Source organism: Gallus gallus, chromosome 5, assembly GCF_016699485.2.
Source record: "Gallus gallus isolate bGalGal1 chromosome 5, bGalGal1.mat.broiler.GRCg7b, whole genome shotgun sequence".
Classification (NCBI taxonomy): Eukaryota; Metazoa; Chordata; class Aves; order Galliformes; family Phasianidae; genus Gallus; species Gallus gallus.
This window is the reverse complement of record NC_052536.1, coordinates 52,661,584-52,677,808: the sequence shown is the minus strand read 5'-3', so window position 1 is coordinate 52,677,808 and position 16,225 is coordinate 52,661,584. Positions and strand designations below refer to the sequence as shown.

The window sequence follows — 16,225 nt, the reverse complement described above, 5'->3', positions numbered from 1 at the left end:
GAAAATCAAATTACATTTTTTATGATGTCATTTAATATAGTAAGTGTGCTCAGCTCAGGATGAAATTCTAGAGAGCTTTGATAATTACATAGATAGAAAAAAAAATCAAGGATTGCTTTATTATAAGCCTGCATTTCATTTTTTTTTTTTTTCCCCCAATAAAGGGTAAAATCATTAATGGAATTGGAAAAGGAATTAGATTGTTCTGCTGTTGAAATGAAATCTATGCGAGAAATTACTAATAAGCTCCTGCAAATGAAAGAAGAAAAAGCAGAAGAATCTAATGAGCAGTGCAGAGTTACAGAGAGATCGTGGGAGGATACAAAACTCTTGCTTGCTGAATGGTAAGGAAAAAAGTTGTATTTTAAATAGTATTTTACAAATGAGAAGTTTGCTTATGAAATGGATCAGCAAAAAAGTCTTAAAACCACACTTCAAAGTAAGTGAAATTCTGATGCAGTAGGAAATGTTGCTACTACAGTGCTGTAGAATGTCATAATGCCAAGAATGGTACATATAAATTTGCAGCCAAAGCTTATTAATGTTATTTATTTTTAAGAAATCACAATCCTGTCATGTCACCGGTATGTAGTGATAAGTTGATCTTAATAGGTATCCAAAAGAAAAGTCTGGTTGTTGGTGTCTTTTAAGTTTGCTGTGAATTTCATGCCAGCACATTAAAAAGGAAGTCAGGCTGAATCAAATCAAAGAGGACAGCTGACAGAGAGTCAGGGAAAAACTAAGGAACTACGGAACTTTGTTTGAGAAGCACAAAAGAGTCTGGGCTCCTCATAAATACATGTAGGAGAAAGAAGCAGGTGGGAGGCTTAGGCTGCTCCTTTATGCATAATCAATAAATAGTTAATCTCTTTTTTCAATAGCCAGGAGCAGTGTGCAAGGGCTCTGGAGCTCCTGAAGCAGTATCAAAGCTGCAAAAGTAGTCTAACCAGCATCATCCAGAAACAGGAGATTGTTCTCTCGCAGCAAAATTCATACATGGGGAAGGACAATTTGAACAGACTGATAACAAAGGTGAGTGAATGGAACTTAATGACAAGTTAAATAAATAAATAAAATACCTATCCTGGGAGTGTGGGAGTGTTCTGGTGTGTAGGGTTGTATACCTGGACTTCAGGGTAAATGTTAAGTCCTTGCTTTCACTTTGGCTTCCAAAGTACTTTTAAGGAATATACTCTGATGTTAAATTGATGACCAGCTTTACTTAGTAAATCACATTCTTGTTGAGGGGGATTTTGATCTAAAATGGAAAAAATCTGTTTTGATCCAATACCAAAACAAGATGAAATCTTGTTCTGCCAAAAAAAAAAAACCCCACGTCTTGAAAACAGCAAGACTGATTTCACCTGTATTCTTTAGAACATTTTTATATTTTCTATCAAGTTAAAAACCTTCTAGTAGGTAGTTTGCAAATATACAAAAGCAATAAACTCCATTCACTGCTAAAGGGATGGTTTAAAGCATTGTAAATACCTCAGGCAAAAACAATATCTAATGTAACTCCTTGGGGACTGCTTGTTTATCTGCTGTTGTTGTGATGTATAACCAAGGATGTAGATCTGCATCCTCTCCCTGCTCAGGTCATAGACAGGGCTGCAGGGTTTGTCTGTACTGCACACTGCTATGTGGAGATTTTCAGCTAATCCTGAGAAAGAAGCTGAAGAACAGGAGCTGTAAGGCTGTGTCAGCATGACACATCCACTGAAGGACTGGACCATGACAGATCTATTCTGCTTCCCAGGCTGGAACTTGTGTACCATGCTGTACATCATTAGCACCTTGCTCAGAGCCAGCTTGGGTTGCCAACGTGAAGCTGCGCTGGGATGCAGACTTCTGGGAGCCAGAACAGTTTTGGCTGGCCTGACAATTCAGTATTTTATTGAGCTATGTTTTCAACATTAATTTCTAATGTCGTACTGACTTTGCTGACCAAACTGTGTTGTGGTTCAGACAAAAGCTTGACTTCTAGCTACATTATTTTTATGTAAATGAATGCAAGTACTGGATGTAGGTGTCCACAGCAAATGGACTGTGGAACAGCAGCATTTCCACTGTGACTGTTTTGGTTAACAGGTTTCACCTTTCCTGGCTGGGTTACGTAACAAGCTGTTTAGATACCATTTTTAGGCTTTCTGATGAGACACCAACCATACCTCAGGAACATTTTGCTCTCAGCCAGTGCCTGGGATGATTAGATTTAAGAAGGAACATAAACATTTTCTTCCCTCACGGTTGGTGCCTGTGTGCATCACCTGCACTTCAGCTCAAGCAGGATCTTTTCTTGATTTCACCAGCGTCACCTCTGGCACCTCATGCTGCTTGAGCTTCCACTGCAGGGGAGCTTGCTTGCATGCCCCCATCCCTAACCTTTTGAAGACCCTTTGCTTAGGTTACAGCTTGTACTCCTCTGCCTGTTTTGCAGCTCCCACTCTCAGCATGCAAGTTTGCAAGAGCTCCTGCATAATACAGACATGTCCTTGATAATTCACTGCTTATTTGTAATTAAATATAATGGTTACAGAGAAGATCATCTGCCTTGCTGAGAGTTGTGCTCCTCTGCCGTCCCTCCCCTTATCTCTGGTTGGCGGGATCTGTCTGATGAGATGCTCGTCATCTCTGCGAATTAGAGCTTTTAATAGGCTAACGCTAGAGGGCAGTGTTTCTTTTCCAGTAGGTTTCTGTGTTGTTTGTAAACACTGAGGTACGATCAAGCACAAAGAGGCAGTTTAAGTAGAAAATAGGAAAAACTGACGATTTTCTTTCTGGCAGTGGCATATCTGACAATTCTGAAGTGGAGTCTGAGCTTTTATAACAGCAGTTCAAAACCTGGGGATCACAGTGCCAGGTTATGAGGATGTAAGATAATTATTACATTGTACATTGCTTATTTTTCTAAGTGGGAAGCTGTGTTTGGATATACAGTCCCTTTGGATCTTGCGATTGTTACTTTTAAATCAAGCTGTGCTTTTAGGTCTCGTAGTAGCAAGTATGGTATCCATAGTTATCCATATACTGTCCATATCCATATGCTATCCACTCAGCTGTTGTGCTAGCAATGAGAGAATGAAGAGGAAAATGTTCTTATCAGCATAGCATGGGTACAGTGGCAGAGAATGCATTGCTAGTCTTATCATATTCTGTAAAATAGGTTATTTCATGTAATGCTGTTATTTCTCTAAACTGAAAGTAACAGCACATCACCTAAAATGTTTTGTTGAATAAACTGTTTTAAGCAAGCATGCTTGTAAATATCCACTTGGTCTCTTTCACAGATTGAAGAGGCAAAAGAGGAATTTAATGATCACGCTGAAGATGTAGACAAAATAAATCAGATCTGCAAAAACCTTCAATTCCAGCTCAATAAAATGAGAAGCTTTGAGGAGCCTCCATTTGAGAATGAGGCTAACATTATTGTGGACAGATGGCTGGATGTATGTAAAAAGTAAATTATCGGGGTGGTCTTATCCGCTGTGCATTATAGTAATTGATTCTGACTCATGTGTAATATTTGGAATAAATGAAGTGCAATATGGCAAAGATTCTTAAGAGAGAAATCCAGAGAAAAGTTTACAGAGTGTCTATTGATGTAATGCTTTCGATAGTTTATATCATGGGCAGTCTTAACAGGAAATGATTGTGGGAAGTGCAGAAAGGCAACATTTGTGCTTTCTGCATGAATCTGTAAGCTTCCATAACAACTTCAGTGCATTTAGACTTTGGAATCAGTCGGGAGAATTACAGTGCTGGTGCTGTTGGGCAGAAACGTTTGCCATAGTCGGTCTAAGCAGTGCATCAATACTGAGATTAGATGGTATTTACTGAGAGTAGATAAACATTAATGAGCAAGGCTCCTTCCTAAACCTGCCTTTAAACTGGCAAGCTGCCGTTTCGATTGGTGTGTTTAGCGACATGTGTAGCAGGGATTTAAATATCTTCTCCATGACTGGTTTGCTGTGAAGACACATGAGATTTTTTTTCCCCTGCTGCACATATTGTTTATGTGGGTGGTTTCGTTTTGCTCAGATTTTATTACGCTGCCTTTGCTTTTAGAATATAACTCAATGTTTTGTGTATGTGTGTCTGTTTTCCATGTATGAATCTCCTGGTAGATCAATGAAAAAACTGAAAACTACTGTGATAATTTGGGAAGAGCTCAGGCTTTGTGGGACAAACTTCTTGGTTTATCTGGCACAATTGATGCATGGGCAAATGCAGAACTTAAGAACGCAGAAGGCCGTTGTCTGACCAATGAGGACCTGACACAACTGAAGGTAATTTGAATGAAATTCTTTAAAATCGTATTGTAGTGATGTGGACTTCTGACTATAAATATGCAGATGTCAAAGCGGTACGAGCTCTGCAAAAGCAGTGGAAGTCCTAAAATTTGCAATTTTATCTGCCTGTACAGCTTCACTGAAGATACTGCATAATATGTAGGGGATGCAGGTCTTGGAAACTAATATGTATGTGTATATGTATATACAAGCTTTGTGGATATACTAAATTATTAGAATTAATGCAGCACTATAAATGCTTTATTACACTACAGAAGTCCCCTCATCCTTTTGTATTGTGTGAAGATACAGTGAAGTCTGGAAATTTATGGTCTAAGTACAGTTGTGCACAAACTTCCTTCTACCTACAGAAGAGAGAAAAGAGTGTGTGTGGTTGCTAAGAATCTCCATGGGCAGGCAGATATCACTGGAGCCTGGGCAAGGCCTGCTCATGCCCCTTTCACACAGGTTCTAGCATTACCTCTAGGGATAGGGGTGCAGTTGGATGTGGAAACACAGCTCTGTGTCATTGAAGAGCCTTATATATGGGGGATAAGTATTTTAAATTCTGACCTTACAGTCATAATTGACCAACTGTGCTGCTCCGTTGTAGTTACAGCCATTCCCTACTATACAGGAGTAATTTCCTGCTTGAGTGGGGTTGAAACATAACTAAGTCCCATATTTGCTAGTTTGAAAATATGCAGGCAGCTCTTTCTCAGTGTTTATGTGCTACAGATGCCCTATTTTTCATTGTGCTTATCTGCAGTGCTATTGCTACCATTCTTGGTGCTGCTCATTTGTTTTAATTTGCAGAGCAATAAAAAACCAAGATGTTCTTGCTATGTGGATCTTCCCAGTGAAACAGTAGTACGCATGCTGTGCACAGGTGGATGTTCTGCTGTTATTGTTGGTTTTACCACTGTGTTGTTAGAGTTAACCTGGAGCAATTCAGGTCCCTGAGGGCTACACTAAAAATACACCAGCTGGCAAGTGCATCTTAAAAGCTATTTTGTTACCTGGAAACTGCTGAAGCCCACAGTGATGTGACCATGCCCCTGGCGTGCCTTTCTGCTGGTGCACAGGAGGGGCTGTACTGGAGGTGGCTGAGGTTACGGTACTGCTCCTGCACAAGAAGATAATTATCAAAAGAAAGGGAGGGAAAGGGAAGGGGGGAGAGAATCTCTCTTTCCCATGAACTACTGTACGAGTGGAATAGCAGGAGAGAAAGGCAAATCCAGTGCATTTGTAGTTTTGTAAATTTTAAAGTTTCCAGAGGGAGCCAGGTTCATTTATCTTTTATTATTATTATTATTTTAATATATATATTCTAAAACATATATTAATTTGAATTACAAGCCTGATGCTACAGTGTTACACAGGGTTGAAAACCAGGGTCCTTTGTGACCACTCAGAGCACAGGTGCATATGCTTCCATGAAACCTATCCCAAAAGTACCGAGTAATGAATTTTTTGACTGTATATTTAAAGATAGTTTCAGTATGTGTAACGTCAGAGAAGTCCTTTCCCCTGTAGGCGTGATGGAAATGCAAGTGCTTCTAAGGGCTGCAGGGACTGGATGGGTCTTGAGGATTCCTTGTGTAGAGATTGCAAATGAATATTTTGTCCGGAGGGAATTTGGAATTCTGGAATCACAGTGTGACTACTTTTGGCATGTAATGTTTCATAAGTTGAAGCTGATATTTTACTTCCACATTAATAGATGGTTCCAGAATCCATTCCAACAAGTAGAGGTCTTTTTATGTACAAGGAGATTTATATGAAAAAGGTGTATACAGGATATGTTTTATTTTATCTCATCCCTACCAGAATGCATAATCAGGGGACCAATTCTTGACTTAAGTCTGTGATATCTGAGAATATTTCAAGATGTATTACCCTTTTCTGTAAGCATTAAGAATAGCATTAACAAATGCTTAGAACAAACAAACAAACACAAAACCCACAAGGATTATTTTCCTGCAACTTTGCTTGGTTAATATACAAGTAAAATAGCTAACATTGTTAAATTTGTGCTAGATTTGCACTGACAGCTACTTTTGCCTGAGAAACCTGGAGTGTTCCTGACCCCAGAACCAAAAATTGTCAGCCTAAATGTCTAAAGTGAAAATCTTGAAGTAAACAGCTGTTGGACCAGTGGGAGCTGTATATGCCAGGACAAAGAATCAGAAAATGAGAAATATGTTTTTCTAACAGAAACATGAAAATTAAATTTGAGAGAGAGAGAGAATTATAGAAGTGTTTTTTTCCACCATTAGGCATGCTTATGTGTCCAGGAGCAGAAACTCCAGAAATTTGACAACACAGTGGCTGAGATAGAAGAACTTCTAAATAGTAATGAACCTCCACTGGAGCTCCAGGTAGGAAGATGCTTTTCCAGCTGATGTGCTGGTATTCATGACTACAAGACCTGCTTCTAGCATCACTTTTGCCACAGTAATTTCTCGGTTTGACTTGCCCAAAGATAATTGTGGATGTTTTATTGGCTGTTAGCGCTAACACTTGATTTGTTGTCTTTCTCAAGCTGTCAAACCAAATCTGTCATTGCAAACACAAAAGCCTCTCTCTGTCACATGCCTTTTATGGGCTCAGACCCGATTCAACTGCTCTGCAGTCCTGCCTAAAAATGCCAACATGTAGTCTTTTGCTATTGGCAAAGAAAATGGCGTAAAGGGACTTCATTATCCCTTTGTGGATCCCATCAACTCAGTGTGCTGCTGGTCTATTTTAAACTGTAACTTCACGTGTGTGTGTCTTAATGTAGCTCAGTAGTGTGTCGGTATTTACTAAGGGGTGTTTATCATGTTATTTTTTCCTTTGGGATATCACAAGGAAATATTTGTGTTTTTATGTTAACGTCACACATCAAAGAATAAGTCCTTCTCCACTGTTTGAGACCACATGAGCCTACCTTGATCCTTTACCAATTCTCTATATGGATATTTGTGCGTTTATCCTCAACAGACAGTGAAGTCAGAGGAGTTTCATTGAATAAAGTGATCAAAGGTGCTTAGGAATGGACTAGTAACTGCATGCCGTGTACAGTAAGTTCGTCAGGAGCACCGGACATGCTCAGCCCCCTGGGGCAGAATGTAGCTGCGATTCCACTGAGTTGGTGTCTCATGCCAATCTGCAGAAGCTTTAAGGGAAGGGTTGTTCCCCTTAGTTGTTAGCCTTGGGGCAGACTTCCCCACCTCTGCTCTCCTTGCCTGTTTTCAGAGTCAGCGTGAAAAATTCTTACTGGGATTTCTGCAGGAAAGCATGTCGCAGAGGGGATCTGGGGTTCTCTTTACCCTGGCAACTGAAAGGCATAAAAGGTTTTTATCCAGCTGAGAGTCAACACTGGAGTACACCGACAAATAAATTTGGTGGCAAAGCATCAGAAGTAGATGCATCACTAATGAAGATAAACAGAGATCATTCCTCCTTAGAGGAAGGCTTAAATAGTACTATTGTTCAATTTGTGAGGTACGAGGGAACAAACTGTGGTTGAAGTGTCTGGTCTGCAGCTCATGTAATTGCTCTCTATGTCTGTTGTGCAGTTCTGCAGCATGATAGGAAATCAGTCTACTATAATTTCTTATTTATTTTTTCTATTTCCAATGTTAAGGTTATCAGATCATCTATTGTGCAAAAAATGGAGTTAATAAAAGACCTTTTGACAACGAAGCGGCGTACCAGTGAACTCAGTGTGAATACAGCAGAGCTAAAAGGAGACCTTGATCTGGCCAAGACACAGATTGGGATGACTGAATCGCTTTTAAAAGCTTTATCTCCTTCTGACACCTTAGAGATCTTTACTAAATTAGAGGTAGTGTGCCCCCAGTTAAGCATCTTTTACAATTTTGTTAATTGTTTCTGTCCTGGGTACATCTTCATAAGTTTTTCTCCTGCACCTGTGGTAAGTTGATGGAGTAACTCAGGAGAAGAACTTCATTTGAATACTTCCTAAAGATGATGGAAATATGAAAGAAAAAAACAATTTTCACTGGATGTTATCAGATGTAGTTAGCTAACCCTTGCAGCTACTGAAAATGGTTAGTGGTAAAAATTCCAGCACTGTACTACCCAAGATATGTTGAAGCAGACGTGGCAGTACTGGGTTGTGTCTTCACAGGTACTGGAATAAAGAAATAGTTCTAAATTAATTCTCCTGGCTATCCTGAAGTCATCTTTCTATCTGCAGGGACTTTACAGGAAGCCTAGAGCATTTAGGAATGGAATAGTGCGCATGGCAGCTAAGGCGTTATTGCTTCTAGGTATTATGTGCTCTGGAACATACTGTGTTACGATGCCTCTCACATATCTGTGTGATGAAAAATATACACAACAGTGTGATTATATATGCATAGAGATGTAAACACACGACTCACAGTTCAGCACAGCTCGGTGCTTATTTCTATCTACTGGACGCTTTCTTACTGTTAATGCACATTAAGAAATTAGTTTGACATACAAGCAGGAATAAACCCTTTTGTAAAAATCTGTGCTTGGTGCTAAGGCAGCAGTACAGTAAACTTCTGCTCACACTTCTAATTTTTCTTTATAATAGAGATCCTCTTTTTTTTTTAAACTTCAGGAGATACATCAGAAAATTCTGCAGCAAAAACATCATGTGACGTTACTCCAAGAAGAGACGGATTGTCCCGATGTGGATGAATTAAATAAGCAGCTTAAATGTGTCACTGATTTGTTTAATAAGAAAAAACATGTGTTTCAGGACCACTTTATAGGTGTTTTGAATCGTAAGTGAACACATTTCACATTTAAGTAGCTTTCTCAGTTTGTAGGTACCATCTGAATCAGTTTTGTTGCAAAATTTATTGATTTTGGTTCATTGTCAAAAACAAATTTATTGCCAAAGTGACAAGCTAAATATGTGGATAAAAATGGCTTTTGTTTCCAACAAAATTCAGGAACAAATGTCAAAACATTTCATTAAAAACACATAAAAATAAAACATATTTACTTTTTCCAATTATTTTTTATTTAGATACAAAAGTAATCTCATTGTCAGATGAGTAATATTTGTTTGTGTAGAAAGGAGAACAATTCATAATATGCTATTCCAGGTCTTGTTTACTGAAACTGTTATGACTGGCAGACCATCCTTTCCCAGTATATAGCTGTGTTTATTGTCAATAAATGTTAAGTAAAAAAAAGTATTAATTAAAGCATTTTCTTTCACATTGTCTGTAGTGGAAAACAGCCTCTGACAGCAGCACTGTTAAATGCAATTATGAGTTGTCTTGAAATGTTCGTGTTAAATAGGGATTTTTTTTTTTTTTTCAAAATACAATTAATGAAGAAAATTGGAATGTCTTTTTTCAGGTCAGTGCAAGAATTTTAATGATTGGTTCAGCAGCACTCAGCTGTCTTTGAAGGACTGCTTTGACCCCTCAGAAACAAAACAGATGCTGGAAGAAAGACTGCAGAGACTAAAGGTAAAGTATTAAAATATTCTTAATTTCTATTGCTGGTTCACCTTGACCTTTTACTTTCTTACAGAGGAGATTATTCTGGGGAGTGAATTCACATACTGTGATTTGTAACTTGAGGCCCAGAGAGCATTTCGTGTAACATAAAGTAGTAGGACAATAAGTGGAAAGTAAATCTGAGTTAAAATTGAATAATGTAGTTCAAATTCAGCTCAGAGTTGGTCATGTAAGAGACAGGACAGTACTTAATGTAAATCAGTGGACCCTAACCACATAGTTCAGTGTGCAAAGATGCAGAAAGTCAAATGTGTCATGGGATATGACAGGGACATGGCTTAGTGGGCATGGTCAGGGGTTGGCTGACAGTTTAACTAGATGATCTTTTCCAAGCTTAACGATTCTATGATTCTGTAGAAGTTAAATTGAAATTCTGACCTCTACTGGATTAAAATGTGGGAAACTTGAATTCACTTTGTTGTGAATATTCACTCTATATCAGACAGAATCAACAGAAAAGAGATGAAAATGCACCATGGGCAAGAAGCAATCACAGCTTAACAAAAGAAAAAGAAAATATAGTGATGTTATTGCTAGATTTGAATGCTGCTTTTGCCTATTTCTGTCTGTTGTTTTGCCACTGTGAAGAAAATCCAAGTTGTCTCCTTTATTTCCTCCATTTGAAAGTCAAATAATCAGAAGACTGTATAATAACATACTGTCATTGTCAGAAAGAGGAATGTAGGACGTGTTGGTGATAACTGGGGTCAAAGTACTCTTGAAGCTTAAATATCCTAGAACCATTGAATGGTTCGGGTCAGAAACGGACTGGTAAAGATCATCTGAGTCAGTCCAAGGCTCCCACTATGGGCAGGGACATCTTTCAGTAGGTCAGGTTGCCTGGAGCCTGAGCCCTGTCCGACCTGAATTTTGTGCACCTTGGAGTGGGATGAGGCATCAACAACTTACCTGGGTAACCTGTTCCAGTGCCTCACCGTCATGAAAAGAGTAGCCAGTTGTCAGAAGTGGGATTCGAACCCACGTCTCCAGGGGAGACTGCGACCTGAACGCAGTGCCTTAGACCGCTCAGCCATCCTGACAGTGTGAGCTATTATGCAATAGCAACTTTCACGAACACGTTTGTGTTTTCATTCAGCACTTCTTAACTTCTGAAGGCAAAGATGGAGATATCCAAGAGGTTAAGACTCTCTTGAATAAAGCGAAGCATTACTTGCCCAAAGCAAGCATTAACCAACTTAGCAGCCGTGTGAGAGATCAAGAAGCAGAACTACAAAGACTGATATCCAAATGCCAGAAACGGGAAAAGGAACTTGGTACTTCTCTCCAGCAGCTCAAAAGGTATGGAATTAATGTCAATTCTGACATTTTAATCACAAGTGATATAAAGGGATTAATTATTAAGCAGCCGTAGTCAGTGACAGAGAAGACAATTTAATGAAGTTTACTGAGTGCTTTGTTATATTCTTCTTGTGATGTTTCTCTACACAGTAGAATCAGTGTGACATAGCATACAATGATGTGTTTCATGGGAGCACGTGCTTACATGTTTCAGTGACATGAAACAGGGAACTTAAATCTATCCATAAGATAAGATTTAAGTACAAGCTTGATCAGGTTCTTGGTGTTTGTGTTTCTCAGTAAGACAGTGTAGTCAGCAGGTTTTACTTGTGCAATGCCTCTTATTTTGACCTGCACTTCTATTTATTCTCTCTTTAGCCTTCAAGAAAGCAGCACTGTCTTAGAAAAATGGCTCACCACGCAAGAAAAAAAACTGCAAGAGATCAAAAAAGATGAGACAAAACTTGAAAACCTGTATAAAACATTATTAATGCAGAGGTATTGTTGTCTTTGAGCTCTACCTAAAGAAGATTGCTCTGTGTTGTTATGAGAAATAGTTGTTTGTTCATTTGTTGTATTTTTCAGAGAACCATTTGATTCCTTGGCTCAGCTAGCAAATTCTTTGAGGGAGACTGGGCTGACAGAAGATGAAATTATTTCAGAAACCAGTGATCTTGTTAGTAGATATCAAACACTAATGACAAATGTAAATGAGATGGCAGGAAATACTCAGGGACTCTCAGTGGATGAACATTTCAAAGAACTTGCCCAGGATATGTCTAGTTGGATCAAAAAACTTGAGAAGGCTATTAATAATCTGAGCTCACAGGAAAGTGAGTTACCACCAGAAGAAAGGATTAATCAAATAAAGGTATTGTGTTATTCCCATTGCACTACACAACTTGCACTTATTATGAAGCAAATGCTTGATGAGTCAATGCATTATAAAATATGCTACCACTGCTGATTGCTTGTATTTTGTGACTTGTTTGGGTGTGTGTGTGTGGGAGTGTTTTCTTCTTGTTTTGTTCCTTTTCATAGTTTTGTTTTTGCATAGTTCATTAGTCATGTTAGAGGAGATTTTCTGCTACACTTCTAGGTGGAGTAAGACTGAATTCATAGCCTAGGGAGGGGTGCTAGTGGCCATCCATCTTTCCATCATAAACTACTCCAGAGGGGAAGAGAGAGGTCAGTAATGTAGCTGGTAGTGTTGTTGGATTGGGCTGCTCTGCTCTTTCACTGGGCGATTCTCTTTGGCCCCCGTGTCCTCTCTGTAGTCTCCTTTCTGAGAACCTAAGAGGCTCCTAACAGAATAGCCAGAAGTGAGGCTGCTTGTATTTACATTTTTCTTTCTGTGGAAGGGATGGTATTGTGATAAATGTATCTCCCTGAGATTTTGAGTTCTTTTATCATGTCAGACCAGTAGTGGTTTAATTTTGTCATGTAGAGAATAATTAATAAATCTGAGCTTTCTTATCCCAAGCTTTCTAAACTAGATCATCTGTCTGTTAATATTTTTGTTGTGTGATATATTAGAAGGAGAATTCTTTTTTCTTGAAATCAGGAATGAAAGACTTTGTTGGTAATACCTTTTATTCTCTAACCTAAGATTGTTGTATTTGTACTGCTTCTTGTTTAATACAGGAAATCATAGCTCTCAAAGATGCAGGAGATTCCAAAATACAGAACATAGTACCTCTAGGAGAAATGTTAATAAAAAATGACAAAATTAAGAAGCCAGAGGTTCAGCAGACTGTTTCTGACCTCCAGAACCAGTGGGAAAGGACCTGCCAGTTAGCCGCTGCGTATAGACGGTAATGTAGAATTTGCCAAGGTGTGGTATGGATCTTGTTACAGTGAGGAAGGTAGCCCTTCCCTATGCTCTGAGCTGGGCTTAGAGCCCCAGGCATCCTCCCCAGCAGAGCTGTGATCTACCCTTGTGCACACCCTTACTGATTGAAAGGAGAGTTCAATGTAAGACCAGTAGGCTGGAATTTTTAAAGTAGAGTTTTAAAGTCTGGATTATTCTGGCTGGCTGAGACACTTTCCTGGCTATGGCAGCTGTTCCTGCTGCAACTTATTTTCTGCGAAAGTCTGTTCATAGGTAAGTCAGCAAAGGGAGTTGAGTGTGTCTGATAACCAAATTGATCCTTTAAAACATGTCACATGGTTCCAAGTGTGTGGTGAAAACAAACCGAAGTTCTGATTTTGCAGTTGAAGACAATTTCAAGGTGTTTGTCTGCTGTAACATCCTTGAATGTTAGAGCAGTTCAGTAAAATCACTGGGAAATTTGCTGTTGAGGTAAATGGAGCTAGTGCAGACCTACTGTATGCTTTTAAAAATTACCAGGGAATGAATTATTAAAAACAAGTACTCTTCAGAGTATTCAGTTGCCTTCTGTTATTAATAAACACTCAGTACAAGTGGCATTCAGAAAGATCAGTGGCTATATTAGATCCAACTTAACAAAATGCAGACACCCTCTTCACAGTATGCTAAAGACTGGAGATGAGGTGCTCAGCAGATCTGAAGAGATGTTCAGGACCTTGCAAGATTAGGCCTATGAATAGCAGAAGTGATACATCCAGCAGCTGAAATAGGAACACTGAATTTAAGGCAGTAATGTCTGGGAGGCTGTGCTCTATTTCTGATTGACCCAAAACTATGAATCTTGAGACAACAAACAAACAAACAAACAAAACAAAACAAAAAAGTGAAGCTTTACTTTTATCCTCATTTTCCCTGCTGTACTTTGTACAATAGTAACCAGACTTTGTTTGTCTGGATTTTTTTTTGTGTGTGTGTGGGATCATATTTTCAAATGTTGGCATTTAAGTTCCATCTAGAAAATATTTGTAGCTTCATCACTGAATGTGACCATGAAACTGTTGCTTAATGGCCTTTTGTCTCTCTGATTTTAGTTGTGTATTTTCTGTGGACGAGTATAACCCGTTCACCTTCAGTGGATCATTGTGTGTATTTGGAAAGCAAACAAATCAAAATCTAATGTCAAGGTCACTGGATTGTGATAGCACAATCCTTCTTGTGTATGCTGTTTCTGTTGTCTGTAGATCTGAAACACTCCACCACCAACTCCACATTGACCAAAACAATGTTTCACTTCTACAGAACATTCCCTTTCAGGAGTCTGTCTGAAGCCATTTTTAAAGGAAAAAGATTTATAGCCTTACTGCAGCTTTGAAAGAGGTCTTCTGATGGAATAAAGAGCTGAAAATACAGAGCATGAGCACCTTACCTCAGATAGTAGAAATTATGTGTTTGTGGGTTACAATTTAAGGCATATGTAAGAGAGTTAGTCACTTGTCCTGTATTTAGGTCCAGTTCAGCAGCACTAACTTCAGTGTCTTTCATTTTCATACCTTTGAAAATTCCAGCCTAAAGTTGGTCATTAATTTAAAATCTGAAGAAAAGTATTCAGTGTGCTGGTGTTCATTCTAATGATTGACTTGACTGTAATTTTCCATTTTTAGGCAATAAATGCAAAATATTTTAATACTATTAAAACCAGTATTTTTTTCTTAGCCCTCAAGAGCAACTTCTGTTCAACAGGGAACTGTATGAGCAAAGCAAAGAAGGTCTGAGACTGGCTCTAATTGAACTGAAGAAACAACAACAGGAGATGGGTTTTGCCCTTCAGCCTGGTTTGCTGGAGAAGCAAGCTCAGTTGTCAAGTTACACCAAACTCTTGCAGAAGGCAGAAGATTTAACTTCCCAGTTTAATGAATTAGAAAGCCAAGATCACCTACAGAGCTTTGCTGAGAATCCCTGCTTCACAGAGGAATCGTGGTTGGAATTGAAACACCAGCATGAAAATCTGCTCAGCCAGCTACAGGTTAGAACCCTACTCTGTGTTCTTATGAGGATGCTGGTGTAAAAAGCCTATCTTATTGCAGGTCTTTCTGTTTGCCTGTCGGTATCATTCAACTGAGAAGTTGTTGACTAAAACTAGGAGTGATGAAAATTGCTTTGTAAAGGGGCAGGGGACTCCTTTCTCTCTCTTACGATGGGATAACAAGCACCAGTTCATACTTCTCACTTCCATGTGCTTTGCAGAAGAAAAAACATCTAATCAAACGAGAGCAAAATAAGTGTGAAGAATAATAGTTTATACCTTGCAAGCAGATTCTGATACCTTTGATCTGAAGCATCCATTCCTAGAAATCTCAAGGTCACGTAATTGTTTTCTCCGTTTAGAAGAATGATGTCTTTCTGGATGCTGTTTGTCATTGTTTTCTCCCAGTTTGGGTCCAGTAAACTGCATTTGTACCCTATGTGGCATTCTGCATCTAATTTTTCATCCACTTTGAATAGTGTCTCTTTCAGAATTTATATGGAATGCAAACTCTTCTGCTTTTTATGTCTAAAAAAATTTCTTCATGGTGAAGTTCATAATGTGCTGGGAAGGGGAGAAGATTTCTATGCAGCTGTGACTAACTGTATATTTTAGGGGAAATAAATGTTTTGTGCTGATGAGGTCTTGGAAAGGTGATATCAGTCTGTGGCTAAGTTATATTTGTGTCAGTTAGTGTTGGCCTAATTTTAGAAACTCCTTGATTTTTAGGCTGCAGTGGAGACATTGGAAAGACATGTTCAAGAGCACCAGCAGTTTCAGGATATGGTAACAGCCTTGAGCACAGAACTAAAAACTGTTTCCAAAAACCTTGCTGATTGTGTGAGTCCAGCAGTGGAACAACCATCCACTGAGCAAAAACAATTGAAATCACAGGTACGTTACAGGTTTTGCATCATGGAGAAAGTAGGTCCATCCTCTGTGTGCTTGTAGAGATTTAGAGATTCTGATTGATAAAAGATAAGAGCTGCTTGTGTCAAACTGAAGAGCCAAGAAACACTTTGTAATTATTAAGTATGTGTTGTATTCGTTTCATCAAGATAAATGTAGGCCTGAAATCAGTCTTAATGAAGATCCACTCTTAATGGGCTTTTACTGTCAAATGAACAGAAGGTAAAATTGTCCTCGTTGTCAAGCATGTAGATTTAATTTGATTGGTTGTAGATTTACTGGGGGGAATAATGAAGAAAGAGATTGACAAATTTGGTGTTAGCATGTGTCTTCAAATTAGCCAGAGAAGAAGGTT

General features: G+C 38.8%; 1 protein-coding gene and 1 non-coding gene across 10 annotated transcripts in view; one reads left to right on the top strand and one right to left on the bottom strand.

Moving 5' to 3' along the window:
- Positions 1–16,225, top strand: part of SYNE2 (spectrin repeat containing nuclear envelope protein 2) — a 173,918-nt gene that overhangs the window by 53,859 nt on the left and 103,834 nt on the right. For 7 of the 9 annotated variants that reach the window (XM_015287883.4, XM_015287888.4, XM_015287886.4 and 4 more), the window contains exons 30-43: positions 165–344; positions 882–1,032; positions 3,291–3,449; positions 4,128–4,289; positions 6,572–6,673; positions 7,924–8,124; positions 8,893–9,058; positions 9,645–9,757; positions 10,905–11,107; positions 11,486–11,605; positions 11,693–11,978; positions 12,752–12,921; positions 14,652–14,961; positions 15,691–15,855. In XM_015287883.4, the coding sequence (XP_015143369.2) occupies positions 165–344; positions 882–1,032; positions 3,291–3,449; positions 4,128–4,289; positions 6,572–6,673; positions 7,924–8,124; positions 8,893–9,058; positions 9,645–9,757; positions 10,905–11,107; positions 11,486–11,605; positions 11,693–11,978; positions 12,752–12,921; positions 14,652–14,961; positions 15,691–15,855 (2,488 nt within the window). The remainder of the gene's footprint in view (positions 1–164; positions 345–881; positions 1,033–3,290; positions 3,450–4,127; positions 4,290–6,571; positions 6,674–7,923; positions 8,125–8,892; positions 9,059–9,644; positions 9,758–10,904; positions 11,108–11,485; positions 11,606–11,692; positions 11,979–12,751; positions 12,922–14,651; positions 14,962–15,690; positions 15,856–16,225) is intronic. The other 2 variants (XM_040701588.2, XM_015287885.4) reach the window with 1 other exon arrangement.
- Positions 10,766–10,848, bottom strand: TRNAL-CAG. Its single transcript has one exon. It is a non-coding gene; the product is annotated as a tRNA-Leu (tRNA).